Source organism: Colletes gigas, unplaced genomic scaffold (assembly GCF_013123115.1).
Source record: "Colletes gigas isolate AHSC1104 unplaced genomic scaffold, ASM1312311v1 Colletes_gigas_Sc00009, whole genome shotgun sequence".
Lineage (NCBI taxonomy): Eukaryota > Metazoa > Arthropoda > Insecta > Hymenoptera > Colletidae > Colletes > Colletes gigas.
Window position 1 is genome coordinate 1,336,553 of NW_025106638.1, and position 19,887 is coordinate 1,356,439.

The window sequence follows — 19,887 nt, forward strand, 5'->3', positions numbered from 1 at the left end:
GGTTATTTTTTTAATAAAAATCCATACTATACATAAATTAGACGAGGTTTCCTTTATTTATTATTGCGGTTCTACATCACATTCAGTAATTTGTATGTCCGTTGCTTGAGACATTGATAATATTCGTCGAGATGCGCGATACTCATAAAATTCGATTTCTGGATGTTTACCTATTAAATATTTATATGCAGTAACAAGTCTGTCAATATTTTGTACCGTTAGAGCCATTGGTCTTGTTTTTGGATCTATATCAGAAAGTTTGAACATCATTTCACCTAATTCGGTTCGGCAATCCAATGGAAATAACGTTCTAGAAAATAAATAGAAATTTCGAATTAGAATTTGAAGATAATTACCCAGAGATCGAAAAGGTTTCGGAAATAACTATTTTATAGAAGTTCTAATCAAAATTCTTTAAGAACAAAAATAATAGCGTTACGAATGAAAAAAGTTCTGCTTTATGTCGGTTATGGTTACCTTACAACAGAACCGTTATATCAATTATATATCGATTCTATATCGATTTCATTATATGAACTATTTTAATTAGTAAATTACTTGATATATATGTATATGTATACATATATCGGTTCTATTAATTTATCCACTATTAATAATGAAATAACTAAACAAATACTCATTTTTTAAACGCGAGTAGAAAAAAAACTATTCAGATTTAAAGAATCGAATGATTCGAGAGTTTCGAGATTTTGTAACGTTCCGAATTTGTGCTACAACCCACTTCGAAAATTAAGTTGTACGTATTTTTATTCAAACATTATTTATTAATCTCAAATAATAGTAAATTTATTCATAAACGTGAAAATAATATAATCTTTATTTAAATACAAATTTATTCGGATAAAACTTTATTTGTTATTCACGAATAACTGATTTATTCGTAAAATCGAAGATTTCAAATAAAAATTTACTCGAATGGCGCTTAACTTTGCTAGGAAATATATTTTTACGTAAATTTTACTTACTCAATGCCTCGTATACTATATTTTTGACGGAAACTAAAAATGTGACGCGTTACTTTTTCGAAAATTTTAAATTCGTGTTGCGTATGTGGAACAGATAGAGGCACAAATGATACAACGCCGACATCAACTTTTGGTTTCGGAAGAAATGCTGTACCTATAATTTAAAAAAAGTACCATTTGCATAGAATAATCTACACATTGACTGTAATTAAAAAATTGTAAATTTTTATGTACCTGGTATAACAAAGTGCAATATTGGGTGTGTCCAAGCCTGTGCCATAACAGATAATCTACATCTTTGTATATTTAATGGTTCAGCCACTAAACGCTCTGCAACTTCTTTTTGAAACGTTAATGTCATTCTAGTTCTTCCATATGCCCAAGGACCTCTTTTCTCGGAAATAGCATGTAGCCACTGTATTATTAAGGGTGTTGATACATTAAATGGTAAATTACCAATTATATAAAGTCTTGGGCTTTTCCCTTCCCAAATTTGTGCCTTTGTTGTAGGAAAAAGATTATCCAAACTTGTTCTCATAATATCATTGTAAATAATATCCATTTTCCCATTAACTGCTGCAAAAGCATCTGCCAACATCTCTAATGTTGGTTTAAATCTTGTGTCTTTTTCTATTACAATTAATTTTTCAGGTTGCTGTCTTAAAATGGATCTGGTTAATCCACCAGGCCCAGGACCAACTTCTAACACATGGCAGTCGGTAAGTTTACCTGTTTTTCTAACTATTTTATCTGATAATTTTTCATTCAAGATAAAGTTTTGTGAAAGACGTTTCATTGCCTGTAGTTTATAGAGTTTCGTTACATTTCGTATAGTTGGAAGAGGCGGTAATCTTAGGGCTTCCATTTTTCCTTGCTTTTATTTAGACTTTAAGAGATGGATACAAACTTATTACACATTGTTTACGATTATCTGATATTTATATAATTTACAATACATTTGTATTAATAACTTGTTTCTTTGTTTCCTTACTGTATATATGATTAATAGATAATATGATTAAATTAAAAAATCTATAAATATTGCAAGTTACTCTTTTGGTGGAACTACTGTTTCAGGTTCATTAAAATCATCTAGGAACGTTTCTTGTTTTACTGCGTATATAGTATAGGAATAAATTCCTATTACACCAAGTACTAAGCCAACAGCAAAAATACTATTACTTTTACGAGTCTTTTGATATTTGATAGCTCTTTTATAATTTATATCTTCTGCTTGCTTTAAAAACAATACTTCAAAAGGTTTTAGTTTCTTCGGATCAACCTTTGGCATAAATTCATTTTCTTTTGGATCTAAACATAAAGTAAATTATTTCAGAAGTAAAAACAATATTACAAACTATTATATAACGAATAGGCTTGCCATTCACCAGCTTGCATTATTACGGTCTTCTTCTTCGTAAGATTTTGCAAACAGTCGAATTGTCTTTGCTAGTATTTTTTCCGTCACTGTTATCAATAAATAAAAATAAGTTTAGAACACATTTTTGTAACCTACAAATATGCACAACATTCGGTGTACTTGATTATTTATTGTTTAACCATCTAAATTTTTATACGTGTATATATACTGTAGAATACAAGGTTTTCTTAATTAATAATCAAATGTTTTAAATCGTAAATTTTAGAATTTCATATAAAAATATTTAAGTCTTCCACGAATTCAAGGAGTATGTTGAAAGAGTAAACAAAACTGTGCTTTTTGGAATCATTATTTTAGAAAGCACGTTAATAAAATTTATTATATATTTACCTTTTGATTACAAAATGAAAAAAACAATATAGATAAATTGCGAGAGATTTGTGATGAATGCGTTAATGCGTTCTTACCTCGTGCAAGCGGTGTTCCTAAAGGCTAGTTTCTATGACTTTTGGAATTTTATCTAGTTACTTTTCAATCTGTTCTTTAACGTCACTATGGGGCCATTTAATATTTTTTTACCATTATTCTTTTAAATTTCACATTGAACAAATAGAAAAAATATGTACGCTAATTGTTTTCAAATATTTCTATTCTGTCAAAAAATTATTCGCGCATTTTGTATAAATTATTATTTGAATGAAATTAATATTTAGTGGGATGTTCCCGTTTTATAATTTCTGGGATTCTTTCTGGGATTCCACTATTGTTTCCAAATAATTGTTGTCTAATTTTTACAATACTTCTCGCGAACTATTTTGTGATTCAGTATTGTTTGAAATAGAATGTTTGTGAATTTTAATGTCTAATATATTACATAAAAACTCTATGGGATTTAAATCGAGGGGAAGATTTTTCTCCGAACCATTGCTTCTGGATATCTTTTAGCTATAGAAATCGGTTCCCATTTCTTTAAATGAGATCGAATAATCCCGAAATTTCTGTCACTTGTCTAAATACTGGGAATAGATTAGTTCAACATCAAATATTTTAGGAAACCGTGAACAGGCAGACGCCATCATTAAATATTTATTTTGCCCTGCAGTCGAGCCAGAGAAGAATAAATGAAAAGATGTTTGAGCTTTTGCAATGTAGAAATTTTTCCTCAATTTCTCTACAAGATATTTGTTAACATTAGATTTACGAAATCCGTCAATTTGTCTGCATTAAGCGGGCTTACAAATTTAACGACATTCATGAATAAAGGGTTTACAAATGCGATAATGCAAAAATTCAATCAATAAATAATAAAATACAGATTCGGGTCAAAATTGATCTATTTTACGTTTCAACGATAATATAGTTAGTCAGAAACGTGATCTGAATTGTTTTTGCATCGGATTCTCAGAAGGACAGAAAACAAATTCTTTGAGTTATCCTGGGATTGTCGACACTGTTTATTATGTTTACATCGACATTTATCGGTAGGTGCGAGTTTGTTTCCACAAATTGACGGTTGTATAAGAAATTGGTATCCGTCCTGATTTGTCGCTACATTTTCTGTATTATTTCAACTGTCTCAAGTATATACTCAAGTATACGAATGTTTATGTTTATAACATTCAACTAATGAAATATATATGTTAAACTGAAGCATTCGATACACATAATATGACACATATAACAAGGGATGGGTCGTAAGACTACGAAAATGAAATTAGAAAATAATTCAACAATATATACCGTTTTCATAATTATATTTATTCCAAACATGTACCAGAAGTCTCTTTTTACATGCCTTTGTTCAGTATCTCATCAATGAACACATGGTTTCCGACTCCATTAGATGCCATGCAGTTTTAAACTGATACCAACACACGATTATGTTTTAGGTCGGTCGTAGATCTCGAGGTTCTAGTCCTGTATTTCGTATTTTCCAAACACTTTTACGCCCATCGCTAGCAAAAATGATTTTACTTTATTCGGAATTGTTTCTATAAATAAACTTTTCGGCGAATTTGAAACGTGCAATTATACTTTTCGTGATAACAAGTGAATGCTCCATAATCTATGAAGACCGTCAAGACTCAAGCCTCTCAAGATCTTCAAGATTCAAGACTTTCAAGACTTTCAAGACTCAAGACTTTCAAGATTCAAGACTTTCAAGACTTTCAAGACTCAAGACTTTCAAGACTCAAGACTTTCAAGACTCAAGACTTTCAAGACTCAAGACTCAAGACTTTTAAGACTCAAGACTTTCAAGACTCAAGACTTTCAAGACCTTCAAGACTCAAGACTTTCAAGACTTTCAAGACCTTCAAGACTCAAGACTTTCAAGACTTTCAAGTCCTTCAGGACCTTTAAGACTCAAGATTTTCAAGACTCAAGACTTTCAAGACCTTCAAGACTCAAGACTTTCAGGACCTTCAAGACCCAAGACTTTCAGGACCTTCAAGACTCAAGACTTTCAAGACCTTCAGCATTTTCAAGACTCAAGACATTTAAGACATTCAAGATATTCAAGACTTTCAAGACACAAGACATTCAAGAATTCGAAGCTTCGAATCTCCAGAGTTTCAAAAACTCTCTGAAGCAGTTGAAACCGAGGACTTGGACAGTCCACGTCGGTAACTCCGCAAATCGTCCACGTGCGTCTCCGGATCCCTCGGGGTCCTCCGTAGGATGTTCCTCCTGCTTCTGCCCGAGTCCCCGCTCCTCCTTACTCGGAGAGGGCGAGTTTGCGCCCTAAGCTGCTCGCGAGCGGAAAGAATAGCCCGCGCGTGGGTTAGAAAAGAGGAAAGACACCGTTCCGTGGTTCGTAGTGGAAGTCACGGCCGCGAGTGGGACGAAAAGGGTTTAAGGAGCGCAAAGGACGCAGGAGTGGGACGACGTGGGCGAAGGATGAAGAAAGGGGGGCTCGAAAGATAGGGTAGTCGAGGCTTTTTCGGCTGGCGCGATAGAGAGAGGGTGGAGGTGACGGGGAGTCGTAAGGAGAGGTGAGCCAGGAGAGGCAGGAGAGCTGGGAGAAACGGGAATCGGAGGGGAGGGTTCGGCTCAGTGGGAGACAGGAGACCCGGGCAGTGCAAGCCGGGCAGCCTGCCCGACGATATCGTCACCGTGGATTCTATTCTTTTTGTTTGATCCGGTCTCCGACGAAAGGTAGCCGCGCGAGTTTTCCTCTGGGCGTCCTTTGCCGCGGGCATGCGCGTCGTCTGTTTTTCCAGCGGAGAAACGCGTCCACGTCCGTGAGAACATATGTGTCCGCGCCCGATCGCCACGGCACGAGACAACAGAAAAAACCAGAAACAACCCTCGCCAGCTGCTTACGTCGACGCGTTCGCTGAAATACGAGCACGTGTGTCCAAACGGAGCGAAAGAACGCACGCACTTCCCCGCTTACAAGTAACAGGTTGGTTATTCCGGCTCTTCTAAACCCCTTAACGCTCGTGCCCGAGGCAGACTCGAGGGCAGACACGGTTTTATAAACGATCCCGACGAATATAATCGTTCTACAGTTTACCACAACAGTACCACGTTATAAATGCAAGGTAGAGAACGCATTGTTACGTGGCCCAGAAGCAAATCCAACGAGGAGAGCTGGTCGTTTTTGGCGATTTTAATTTTTGCAATCGCTTTCGCGCGCTTTTATCGACCTCCCTGATCGTCGTTCCCAGCGTTCGGCCACTTTTGTCGAGCTTTTCGGCCATACGGTCTGCTCCGCTGCACTTTTGCGCGTTCGGACGAGAAGCTTCTGCCCGGCGTGTTCGTTTCTAGAGCCTGGAAACGGGACGATAACGTCCTGTGACGCACGATCGAAAAACGGCGGTTTTTCTTCTTTTTCCGAGCGGATCGGATTCCAGTTAACCGGAATCGATGGCCTCCGCGGGGGGTTCTTTCGTCCTTGGAACGGCGGAGTTAACGTGCACCGGAACCGTGGTTTTCCGTGGGAACCCAGCCACGCATGCAGCGTAATTTCGAGACGGATTTGATACCGTTTTAATCGACCGATTTCCGCCCCTATTTCCTCGATTCCCGGGAACGTTCCATTCTGTGCACGATCTATTCGTCCCTCGATCTCTTCTTGTACGCAAATATCTTCGCTACAGTCAAGGACAACAAGGCGAGGAGCCTTATGTTCTTCTATATTTTATTACAATAAGCGACGAAAGTGTGTAATTGATATATCAGTTAAATTCCACGTTCGATGAACTGTAAATACACCGAGGATTGTACGTAATTTCCGTTTTAAGGGACCATTCTACTTTACAGATAAGAAAAAAAGATGCTTCCTTGTGGTTTTTTTTTTGCGGGCTATTAAAGAGCGATTAATTCTGGGTTTTGTGGATATATTTATTATATATTTAACTATATATACGAATTTTTGCAACGCATAATATCCATTGATTGTGCAGTTTTTGTTGATCAACAAACAACAGTTTTTACGTACAGCGCCCGACTGCGTAGGTAATATTTTGCGAACAAGTTATCCAAAATCCAAAAAACCAAAGATATTTTTAATATACAGGGTGTTCGGACGCCCATGGGAAAAATTATAATAGGAGATTCTAGAGGCAAAAATAAGACGAAAATCAAGAATACCAATTTGCTGATGGAGGCTTTGTAAGAAGTTATTAATTTTTTTCTCGAAAATGCGCCAGGATTTCGGGGGTATGTCTATTCACCAAAAATGATTGTAATTGACATACGATACATATATATTGACATATGATAATTTTCTCAGAATGATTTTTCTGCGAAATTAAAAAATGTCAAATCGTTTTAAAAAAATTATTTTTAGGTGTAGGAGTAAATTTCAACCATTATTGGCGAATAGACATATCCCCGAAATCCTACGCACTTTCGAGAAAAAAATTCAGCAAGAACTGAAATTTTTCTGCGAAATTAAAAAATTTTAAATCGTTCTAAAAAAATTATTTTTAGGTGTAGGAAAAAATTACAATTATTTCTGGTGAATAGACATACCCCCGAAATCTTACGCACTTTCGAGAAAAAAATACAGCAAGAACTGAAATTTTTCTGCGAAATTAAAAAATTTCAAATCGTTCTAAAAAAATTATTTTTAGGTGTAGGAAAAAATTACAATCATTTCTGGTGAATAGACATACCCCCGAAATCTTATGCACTTTCGAGAAAAAAATTCCTTACCGAAAATTTAATGTGAGGCCAGAAATGGTTCCCCGAAATTTCATGTGTATCTTAAAAACATCATAACTCCTGAATGGATTGAAGGATTTTAATGTTACAAAAGGCAAACGACGCGTATTTTGGTGTGGAATATGTAAGAATTCCAAAAATATTCGAAAAGTTGTTCCTTGAACCCGTAAAGTAAGGAAAACCCCATAAAAATATTCCAATTTTCAAATAATCATAACTCCTATAATAGTGAATATATTTCAAAGAAAGTTTTTTCTGAAGTAGAACTCATGTGTACCTACAATAAAGTAATAAACAAAATTTCCGTAGGACATCAAACAGATTTATTAAAAATGAAAAACGAATTTTTAAGAAAAATCGACATGGGCTGAAATTTTTCGACGAAAAACAAATATTTCAAATCGTTCTAAAAAAATTATTTTCAGTTGTGGAGGTTAATTACAATCAATTTTGGCGAATACACATATTCCCGAAATACTGCACACTTTCGAGAAAAAAATTGGTGTGGGTGGACAAATTTTATTAATAATTTTTAACAACTTTTTAACGAAGCCTCAATCAAGAAATTGATATTCTTGATTTTCGTCTTATTTTCGCCACTAGAATCACCCACTAAAGTTTTTCGCAGGGGTGGCCGAACACCCTGTATATAGATGAGTTTGATTATATTATCATGAACTAAGGTATTTTCAAAAAAACGAAAAACGGCACAACGGTAGTTATTTCACGAAAAGGTATTGAATATTTTCATATATTCGGATGCTTTTTGTTAAAGAAAAGTTGTGAAAGAGAATGTAAATATTAGACATTCGATGAATTCCTTCTTGGTCGTAAATCTATACGGAAACCGCGAAAATTAGATGCTATTTGTAGTATATAAATATGTACGTATGCAAAAATAACAAATAAACAAACAGATCAGGCCTTACGAAATGCTGAACATCGAAGGAAACGTGTAAATTCTATTTCAAATTCGATTTTTTCAATACGTGTCGTATCATTTCTGTCTTGTGTCTTGGAACATAGAAAGGGATAGCGAGTTAAAGGAAAAGAAATTCATATTACAATATTATCTCATTTCAAATTTATTCAGTGATAAATAATATGTTACAGAAATACACTCATTTTCACACAAACTTCGTTTCTATTATTTAAATTATATCGTGTTTAGTCTTATAAAGAAGTCTTATAAAAGTCTTTTAAAGGAGTCTGCACGCCACGAAGTAAACGTAACACGGCCGTAAAAATGCCTTTACTGGCGATTAATGGTCGCCTATTAAACGAAATCTAATACGTTCACCAACTTGAATCATTTTGTGGAAGCGCGATCGAAACGATTTTGCCATCCTGAACATTTATCTTCAGGTATGAAAAAAGTTATTACTTAAGTTGGGTTAGGTCTGTAAAATCCAAAGAAAGTTTTTATTTAATTATTTAATTATTATTAAAATTATCCACGGACAGAAACATTTTTTTCAGTCGTGTTTCAGTCGAACTATTGGTAACGAATATCAATAACGAAAAACGAACGATAGCAGGGTAAAGTAGAATAAAATTTTCCTCGTCGATAATTGTTAAAATTTCGTTCACTTGTATATTTTTCTTCATTTTTCTTCTTTTCTTTATCGTCTCTGATTACGATTCGCTGTGTCTGGTTAATTAATTACGGGACGAACGTGGCGGTGGTTTTCCACGCGCATTTTCTTGGGTTTTATCAGCACTGAGAACGCGCTAAAAATTTACTTGATCCTCGATGGGCATTTTCATACGTTTTATGGGTGCGAAAAGTTTACGGTACGTATCGGTGTTACGGGCGAAATCCGATTTTAATTTTCGATACGAAATTTTTAACATGCTCCAAGATTGAATTTTTCCGTGGGGTTTGCGCGCCAAACTCGAATTCTTTATTCGTTACAAACGCATAGCTATCTTTCTTCCAATTTATCTAAGAAATTCGAGTGTTCCTTCAGTGTGTTAAGATCTTTGTTATTTAGTAATCACTAACGTACATATTTCTGCTAAAAAAAATGATGAAAGATGGCCTAAAAATTCGCATTCTACGGTATAATTCCCCCTTAAACGGGCGATGCAGATTCGCGGGGCGTAAACGAGTCGTCGAAAGGCGGTATGGAAATACGGTTCTCATGTCGACAAGAAATTGGTCTGGCACTTCCGTCGAGACGACTCGTTTGCAGGGTATATGTAGTACAGTAAACGAGAACTTCAAATTTACAATCTCGAAAACGCAAGTTAATCCGACTCGACTCAACTTAAGAGCAAACCTCGCGTTCTCATACACTTCTCGCGGAAACTTCGTTACTTCTGTTCCTTTGCTCGCTTCTGTGTCTATGGAGAAGTCTCCGGGCGGATATTCGACGCCATCTCTTTCTCTCTTTCAACGTTTCCGTCGTTCCCTTTCGCCGAAGCAGGGCGACAACTGAGCCGGAACGTTTCCGCCATTGTCTCGAGCAATTCTTCTAAAAGCGTCGCATCGATGACGACGCTAAAAGGAAACTGAAATCTCGCGCCTTACTTCTTTCATCTAATAATAAACAGTGCTGGCTCCTTTCTACCTCGCCGCCCTCGACTGTTCGAATCATATACAGAAACAAATAGGAAGACGATCGTAAAAAAATACTGGTCATCGATTACAATTTATGAAACTCAATTTGCGTTTCTAAATTTACCCCAACGCTGTTCGTACTTCGAAATCTAAGTTTGTCTCGAAAATATTAAACATAAATTCGTTTAACGCTAGATTTACGGGTATTGATCGCACGTATATTTATTGATACTTTTCATGTTGACAATTACCTTAAAATACGATTTTTCTTTTAATTAGAATATGTATTCTTGCCATTGCATCGATCAAATTCAACATAAGTTATTAAAAAATAATATTTACGCGTTCTGCAATTTTAAATATGGAATCAGAAATCCGTCAAATTGACGACATCCGTAAATCTAGTGTTAAACTACGTGTAATAAAAAGGAAACAATGGGTGTTAGAAGTGAGAAAGTAGTTTCTTCCATTACGATCGAACCTTACTTGTTTCACTTAATAATGAACAGTGCAGGCTCCTTTTTGTCTAGCCTTCCTCAGCGTCATAAAATATTCGAATCATGTACGAAAACGAATAGAAAGATAATCGTAAAGATAAAGTTAGTGTTTTCAAATTTACACTAACGCTGTTCTTACTTTGAAATCTGAGTCTGTCTCGAAAATATTAAACATAAATTCGTTTAAACTACGAGTGATAAAACGGAAACAATGGGTGCCAGAAGTGGGAAAGGAGTTTCTAGTTTCAAAGTCCACGTTGCTATTATTTCGATCGCCATTACGATCGAGACTTACTTCTTTCACTTAATAATGAACAGTGCAGGCTCCTTTTTGTCTAGCCTTCCTCAGCTTCATAAAATATTCGAATCATATACGAAAACGAATAGAAAGACAATCGTAAAGATAAAGTTAGTGTTTTCACACTGACGCTGTTCTTACTTTGAAATCTAAGTTTGTCTCGAGAATATCAAACATAAATTCGTTTAAACTACGAGTGATAAAACGGAAACAATGGGTGCCAGAAGTGGGAAAGGAGTTTCTAGTTTCAAAGTCCACGTTGCTATTATTTCGATCGCCATTACGATCGAGACTTACTTCTTTCACTTAATAATGAACAGTGCAGGCTCCTTTTTGTCTAGCCTTCCTCAGCTTCATAAAATATTCGAATCATGTACGAAAACGAATAGAAAGACAATCGTAAAGATAAAGTTAGTGTTTTCACACTGACGCTGTTCTTACTTTGAAATCTAAGTTTGTCTCGAGAATATCAAACATAAATTCGTTTAAACTACCGGTAATAAAAAGGAAACAATGGGTATTAGAAATGGGATAGGAGTTTCTAGTTCAGGCACGTACGATGTTGAATAAGTCCACGATTGACGAAATTAGAAATTGCGAAAGATTGGAAACTATTGTTTAGAGTTTGTTGGGAAACGTTATCTGTCCCATCCGTTGTGCATTGATAACGGAGCGAGTCTCTCGTCGCAGACATCTGTTTTAGAGTTTAGCGGCTGCGGTTTCTCCTTCGATCGGCCAACACACTTGACGTCAAAGGTGATACCGTCGTACTCCGTGCTAAAATGTCGTGATATCAGTGCGTTAAGATGTCAATATGTCGGCAACATTGACGTTGTCACGCGCGTTTGGGTTTATACCTTTAACGAACGTTCTAGAGCAATATTATGTAACTTTCCGTTAATTTACGAAACTGTGAAAGTGTCAATGTGTCAACGCGTCGAACTATTATATATTGTCGTGCATCGTTAGGAAAATTCTCGGTTCTTTTGCGAAACCAATTACCTGGTAAAACATAAGCGAATCCAAAAAGAAATCGTTTTCAGTGATTTCGAAGGTCGAAAAAGTCCACTGAAAAAATACAAAGAAGTGGTGTAAAAATTCAGTTTTCAGTTTTCTAGAGTTATTTACAATTTTCTTAACTCGACTTAATTTTTCGTGTCGAAGGTCCGCCGTCTCTAATATGTACATTGATCGAAATAAAATAATTTTACTTAAATGTTCACTTTTGCTGGAACTTTGAGAAGTAAGTCAGCGACCTTTCCAGTACTGTTCATCGTCGCGAAAGTAAAAGTAGAGAAAAAGTGTTGGGGGGGCTTGTGCAAACGAAGCAAGTCCCTTTGGAACACGACTCCGAGGTTCACCGCCATTGCAGCCGGTTTTATCGTCGATCTGAAGGCGACGCGATGATACTGTTGATCGTTATCGGGTGTACAGTGTCAGTGCAGCCTCGAACCACAAATAATACTAGCTAGAAGCTGGCCGAAATGTCAGAATAATTTTTCAAACATGCAGTTTTTCCAATGATTTTTATCAAAAACTCGAAAGCAAAAAGTTCTACGGGAACGGCGTTAAAAAAAACTCTAATAGAGACCGATGGAATTTACGTCGTCGATTAATTTTTAAATACGGGGCAGTCGAATTTATTAAATATAAAAGGTTACGAAAGTTTCGGTTCTACCCGATATTCCGCGACACATTTTCCGATTCATTACGAGTTCACAATTCCTGATGAATATTCGACCTTCTCAGGGAATTGCCGTTATAATTTTCCACGGGGGTGTGTATTACCTTGGGTACTTATTGCAAGAAGGTCATTGGATGGCCTAGTTCCTCGTTGCGGGCCACGCGATCTGCTGAACATCCTCATCCATTTTGTCTTTTTTTCTCTCTTTTCTTCGCGAGTACCACGGCTCGTATACTATTTCCTCACAGGATAATAACAATAATCGAAAGAGAGCAAATCTCAGATCCTATAGTATTGCAGACACGAGAAATCCTCGATCCTCGAAACATTTCATTTCTTGGAAGTTTTACCTTGGTGGAAGTTCGTGTCATATTTATACTGTTCGTAACCCTGAGTTATAGTTACGTCCGTGCCGGAACCAATGGAAAATGTGGAATGAAATTTATTTTCTAACATCCTTTGTTATCGAGATGATCTTTGCACAACGGATTTTATTAAACAAAAAATAGAATAACCGTGTATCTTATTTAGAGAAGAATTGATTATTGTGAGCGGTGTGAATATGATTTTGGAAAAAATAGAAACACACAAGAACGTTGTATTATTAATTGTGGTAGGATAATTTGACAGAGGAAAGATTGTTCGATATCGTTCCTAGGTTTCTGCAGCGAATGCGTCAAATATTTATTAGATTAGCAATGTAAATATACCCATGATAATACATAATTCGCAATTTATCGCTAATCGTCTCGAACAGTAGTATTATGTGTTGTGTAAACTATGTTGTGTAATGTGACAATATACGTATAGTATACGCTAGATAATTTCCACTACAGGACAAGGATTCTAAATATTTGGAATTACTATAAATACGAATGAACAAGACCAGAATAAAAATTAAGTGACACATACAGCGACATCGTGACATTTAATGAGTCATATCGACGTTAGTCACTCGAGTTTAATTTTTGTTAGTAATGATAAATTTGGAAATGTTGTATATATTAAGTAATTTAATTGATATTAATTAAAATTTAATTTAGCGCCGTTGTGGTTGCATAACGGGATCAGGATTGTTATAAATCCTGTCATTAAAATCGTGTGACTAGCCGATGAAGAAATACGCGAAGCCAAAAACGTGATTTAAATGTTAATTAAACTGTTTCTCGTTAAAGTTGCTCAAATTAATAAAATATGGAAATCTGTATATCGGAAACTTCGTTTCAGGTTTCCAAGTTACATAATCATTTAACCTTTGGGTAAAATTTATAATAAAATTGACGCAAAAAAAGAAAAATATTATAAACCAACAAATCACATTTCGAATCAAGATGAAGATTTTCGTGTCACAATTTGTTACGTTATTAATTTTATTTGTAGGACTATAATGCGCCGAGTGTACTCGCCGTGAAATTCGAGAATTATTTATATTTAACGAGCAAGGTTGTAATAATATTTTAATGATGTCGAACGGAATTTAACGGGTACAGAAATTCGTGTTCGATTGATTGACCAAGCATTACGAGTGCTTCCTATATTGGAAATCGTGAAAATAAATTTGAATATTTGAGAAACTAGGGCCAACGTAAAACTTGTTCCCAGGAAAAAAGTTGTTCCGAATATCGTGCTTTGTAGCATAAAAATCATCAAAAGCCGTTAATCGACAGGGTATCGGTGAAACTATTAAATGTAAATAAAAATTCAAATAACTCTTTAACCGTTGGGAAATTTACTTCACGGCGGGACGTTTATCGGGAAGATCGGTGAATAAAAAGGGAGGCAATAAATTAGCAGGGGGTAGTTCCATTTTAGTTCGCGATTCGAATTTGCTCGTGAAATGAAACGCGTAGCAATGCCATAACTCGCGAACGATATCTCGATGCAAATCAGCACGACGATCGTGATCGGCTGTCGACGACAGAACAACAATTTCGCACGGGTGATTACTCGATCGGAAAAGCTGTTGGAGGATCTCTCTCTTTTTTGCTCTCCCGAAGGATACGACGATCGATAAAAAAACGCGCTTGCGTTTCCTATTTCTCCGTAATATGGACGCGAACATGATGATCGGTTGACCCAGTTTCGGGTTCGAGCATCGGCTTCAGACTCACCTCTGAAATTAGGCTACAAATAGAGAGGAAGAGGCTGGCCGCGGAACTAACGATGCGAGCGAAACAAATACCCGCGCCGCCGGAATATCGGTTATTCGCGCTCCGGGACAAATTTTTACACCCTAATTGTCCATTTTAATTTGCAAGGAAATACCTCGAAAGCCTGCAAATGTACCACATGGTACTAAAAATAAACAAAAGTCCACCCAGAGATCGGTATTTTCGTTTTTCCGGGTAAAAGTTTCGCGTGGAATCTTCGAGACGCTTCTCTAAAGGAGATCTCTAAAACTTTCGAGTCCTCGATCTCTTGGACTATTTTACAAATGGATTCGACTCGTTTATGCTCGTCATTTCAATATTAAATAGTAGACTTGTAACTGAGGATCTAAAATAAATATTTTCATTATTTATTGTATCGCCAATGTGATCTGTCAAACTTGAAGGGATGATTTCAATCCCTAAATATGAACAGAGGTAGAAGATATTTTCTTCCAGTAGCTATAGCATTCCTTTCGAAACTCTCTAAATGTCCATTCTACTATTCGTGAAAGGGTAGTAATCCACTCCCAAAGCACAAACGGAAAGCACTTACTTAAAGTTCCCGTTCGGTCGAAATAACTTCTAGAAACCCAATCTCATCTAATTCCTGGTAATAAAACCAATTTGCACGCCTTTGTACAATGAACGAACAGAGCATCTCCCAAGATCTTTGGGCCTTGTTATATCCTGCATCTGTGCCAAAGCTTTAAGTTCCAAAAGACCATACCTGTGTTTTTGTTCGTTCACATCGCGCTTAGGTTCCTTTAATTTAATTCCAAATAATTTTTTAAACGTACGCTATTTCATTCTGTTTAAATTTGTTCGTACAAGGAATGGCCACGTAAAAGAATAGATTTGTTTTACGATTACCTCGTGAATGGTAAAATGTGTTGATTTTAATATATGACTTTCACAAGGGATTAAAACAACCGATAGCAGAGGTCTTGAAGCCATAAATCAGGTGTTGTAAAAGTTACAACAAAAAATTAAAACATTTAAGTATATCCTTACTACTAGTTTGCTCGTTGAAGTACACATCAATTAGTGTAAAATAATTTAGATTTCAATCTTATTTTCCATCGTGTATCTATGAAAAATAAAATTTAAGTAGTACAGTCTGATGCAAGTGACACGTGTCTGACAAATTACCGACCCTTACTACTAGTTTTCTCGTTGAAGTACACATCAATTAGTATAAAATAACTTAGATTTCAATCTTATTTTTCATCGTGTATCTATGAAAAATAAAATTTAAGTAGTACAGTCTGATACAAGTGACACGTGTCTGCCAAATTACCGACCCTTACTACTAGTTTGCTCGTTGAAGTACACATCAATTAGTATAAAATAACTTAGATTTCAATCTTATTTTTCATCGTGTATCTATGAAAAATAAAATTTAAGTAGTACAGTCTGATACAAGTGACACGTGTCTGCCAAATTACCGACCCTTACTACTAGTTTGCTCGTTGAAGTACACATCAATTAGTATAAAATAACTTAGATTTCAATCTTATTTTCCATCGTGTATCTATCCAAAGGAGTCATGCCGCGATATTAATATAATTTATCATCAACTTTTATGGATAAAATTATTATTTATAATGCCGATCACATTTTGTCCGCAAGTTACTTGACGAATCTCCTTGCTCGATCGATTTCTTGTACAATTTTCCGTCCGTGTTTTTCTCCTTATTTTTATCACAACGTTCTCATAAATTATTTACCGGAGTATCGAAAAATCTAACCTGACGCGAAATGAACCGAATCAAGGAAAGCTTTATTTAAAACGCGCATCGTAAGTTATTTCGGAATTTCGCGAAACACCTGTGCACCGAATATGGTAATTACATACGCATTAATATTAATGTCGTTTCTGTGCCATTAGTAGCAATTATCATCTCATTTAAAGTTATTCGATGTGTAGTTTGTCACAAGGTCCGCTTAACCTTTTTACCTTTTCACTCTTTCAGCAAAACAGAAGCGAACGATGTAACGTATCCTAAATCAATATTATCTCTTTCCATCGAGTTGAGTATCATCAGGGCAGCATTTGTAGCACACGGGTATCGTTTCATTTTGCATAAAAATATTCTGAGTTACACGTTTAACTCCGCCAAGGATTTTACTTAACGCGCGATACGTCAGAATGGTTGAAATATGAACCTGGCACGGGTCGGCTTCCTTTTTCTCGCTATAATCTATGCGGTCAGCATCGCAAAAAATATACTTTTCACTTTCATCGCTGTATCTGATCGCGATAGAAGGGACGTACACGCGTTACGGGAAAACTATTGACGACGGAACGTTCGAAAGTTTCCAATAAATCGTTATCGCGGCACAGAAGCGAGTTATTGATCAGGGTGCTGAGAATTTTCAATGCCTCTCAAAAACCAGCGTTCTGTAATCGACATTGCATAACTCAAGTTAACTGGACACGATAATTGAATCGACAGGCAATAAACGCGAAGATGGTATAGTTACGCAACGAATTATACTATTAGGTCATCCAATAAATCCGTGTCGTGTTTCAAGCCTTAAGACAATATTTCCAAAAATAGAATTTCATTTCTTGAGAACGACTTCCCGTTGAATAGTTTTATTTCTTCGATAAATGAAATAACCTCGAAATATAAAAAGAATTAGAATTGTTTATGCGACAAATTATACTATTAAATCATTCTATAAATCCGTGTCGAGTTTCAATCCTTAAGACAATATTTCAAAAATAGAATTTTATTTCTTAAGAGCACCTTTTCGTTGGACAGTTTTATTTTTTCGATAAATGAAATAATCTCGAAATATAAAAAGAATTAGAATTGTTTATGCAACAAATTATACTATTAGATCATTCTATATATTCGTGTCGAGTTTCAAGCCTTAAGACAATATTTCAAAAATAGAATTTCATTTCTTGAGAACGACTTCTCGTTGGACAGTTTCATCTCTTCGATAAATAAAATAATCTCGAAATATAAAAAGAATTATACTATTAGATCATTCCACAAATTCGTGACGAGTTTCAAGCCTTAAGACAATATTTCAAAAATAGAACTTCATTTCTTAAGAACGACTTCTTGTTGGACAGTTTTATTTCTTCGATAAATGAAACAATCTCGAACTATAAAAAGTTATAATTTTTTATGCAACAAGTTAATTTGTGTCGAGTTTAAGTCATTATTTTAAAAATACAATTTTATTTCTTAAGAACACCTTTTCGTCTGACAGTTTAATTTCTTCGATAAATGAAACACTCTCGCAATTTAAAAAAAATTTCATCTTTTATGCAACAAATTATACTATCAGATCATCCCATAAATCCGTGTCGAGTTTCAATCCTTAAGACAATATTTCAAAAATACAATTTTATTTCTTAAAAACACATTTTCGTTGGACAGTTTCGTTTCTTCGATAAATGAAATAACCTCGAAATATAACAAAACTATAATTGTTTATGCAGCAAATTATACTATTAGATCATTCTATAAATTCATGTCGAGTTTGAAGCCTTAAGATAATATTTCAAAAATAAAATTTCATTTCTTAAGAACGCCTTTTCGTTGGACAGTTTCATTTCACCGATAAATGAAATAGCCTCGAACTATGAAAGGAACTATAATTCAAGAGTTTTTCTCGGCGATTGTCAGGTTTATCTTTCGTGTTGGACGCGCCCCGGTGGTTTTCGCAGCCCGCGTAGGAATAAATAAATACGAGATCGACGTGTTTGCACGGGTACGGTAAAAACCAGTGTGAAATATAGCGGGGGCAATTTAGTGCGAGGCGAAGCGTAGTAGACTGTCGGCAGTAGAGACTGTACTTTCGAACACCTGTAGCTAGATCGATCGAGGAAGCCTTACCCTAAAGCGGGACACGGCGGGCTCCGCCGGCGACACTTGTCGTCGCTGGAAAAAAACTTACATCCCAAACAGATTAAAGTCCCCAGCCGGAGGATCGGTTTGAAACGCGTTTGCCAGTCCGGCCCGCTGTCAGTTTTTTTCTTCTTTTTTTTTTCACTCCCTCCCATTTCGCGAAGATGGCTACAACGGATAGGGTTTCGGACACCTGTAGCTATATCGATCGGTCGAGGTCGGTCGAAAGTCCTCGACCTCGAAACCACCCCTTCGTCGGCGGTATTCGCGGAGGGGAAGTTAAATTCAATCCTCTTACCCTCCTGCTCGCCCACATCGACAGCAACTTCGTCTTTTCCGCCTCCTACTTCGAGGAAATTTAATGTTTCGCTGATCAACCAGACCGTGCATTAGTCGCACGACACGAACAAATGCGCCCCCGGGTTAGGTTTCGATTGGCTGGAGGATCCCGAAGATAGCAGGATTATTACGTTATTGCCTTTTAAAGGGTGTACTCTGGAACTCTAATTTCGAATTTTTTTCGCCAGACGGTAAAATATTTTTGCATCAAATTTTACAGCTCGTATTTAGAGCCGTGTCCGGAGAATACTCACAATTTTTCCCGTAGAAAAATACTCAATGTTTTAGAAGTTACGTTAATCTTTATAAAGGTCCACCGAAAATGGAGAAAACAGAAAGCATTCGGTATGGACGTGTAATCAGGAAATTTGGTTACAATTTCAAACCAAGGAATCTATAAACAAATGAATTGTTTCCTGGAAAATATTGAACAAAAAGATGTGTTTGAGCTTATAATTACTCACAACACCGTAAACGAGGATAATTGAAACGAAATGTTAACGATATCTCGGACAGTAAAGTGAAGTTAGGTTCATATGTAACCACGTAACAAATAAATATGTTCACGATTGTAATATCTCCAGGCATGTCAGAGCTGCAATAATGTTATGACAATAGGGCCAGGGGATCACGTAGTCGGTTTCGTTTGCAAATAACCGCGCGCTAGTAAGCGTGTCAAGAAGCAAAATAACTTTCCGCCTCGCTCGGGAGCGATCGCCTACGAAAACGCGAGCTGATTATGCATACGGGAAACTTCGATCGGGTATACGCTTGAATACTCGATAACTTTCCGCTGATACACGCGCGTCGTGTTATAGTCGGTATTTGGTCAAATAAACCACGCTAGAGTAATCGCGTTTTCATTCAAACTGTTCCTCTGGCTCCTATAATACGTTGAAAAAGAAAAAACAAACAAACGGCAACATATTTACTCCAGTAACATATTTG

The 19,887-nt window shown here is 36.1% G+C and overlaps 2 protein-coding genes across 2 annotated transcripts in view; one reads left to right on the forward strand and one right to left on the reverse strand.

The window, feature by feature from the left end:
• Positions 1-29: 29 nt before the first annotated feature.
• LOC122397576 (dimethyladenosine transferase 1, mitochondrial) lies at positions 30-2,039 on the reverse strand. The gene is made up of 3 exons (XM_043396827.1): positions 1,221-2,039; positions 987-1,140; positions 30-310 (listed from the first exon to the last, which is right to left on the reverse strand). The coding sequence occupies exons 1-3, from the start codon at positions 1,849-1,851 to the stop codon at positions 61-63; spliced, it is 1,035 nt and encodes a 344-aa protein (XP_043252762.1). The 5' UTR covers positions 1,852-2,039; the 3' UTR covers positions 30-60.
• Positions 2,040-5,472: 3,433 nt separating this feature from the next.
• The window catches only part of LOC122397535 (regulating synaptic membrane exocytosis protein 2), a 96,150-nt gene continuing 81,735 nt past the window's right edge, over positions 5,473-19,887 (forward strand). The window contains exon 1 of the mRNA XM_043396766.1: positions 5,473-5,773. The gene's annotated coding sequence lies outside the window, so the exon portion shown is untranslated. The remainder of the gene's footprint in view (positions 5,774-19,887) is intronic.

Bases quoted from the DNA above. Each gene is read 5' to 3' on its own strand.
- LOC122397576 (XM_043396827.1), bottom strand. From the start codon at position 1,851: ATGGAAGCCCTAAGATTACCGCCTCTTCCAACTATACGAAATGTAACG. The intron at 1,141-1,220 runs GTACATAAAAAT...TTTAAATTATAG, and splicing joins ATTGCACTTTGTTATACCAG to GTACAGCATTTCTTCCGAAA. The intron at 311-986 runs GTAAGTAAAATT...TTTATTTTCTAG, and splicing joins TATAGTATACGAGGCATTGA to AACGTTATTTCCATTGGATT.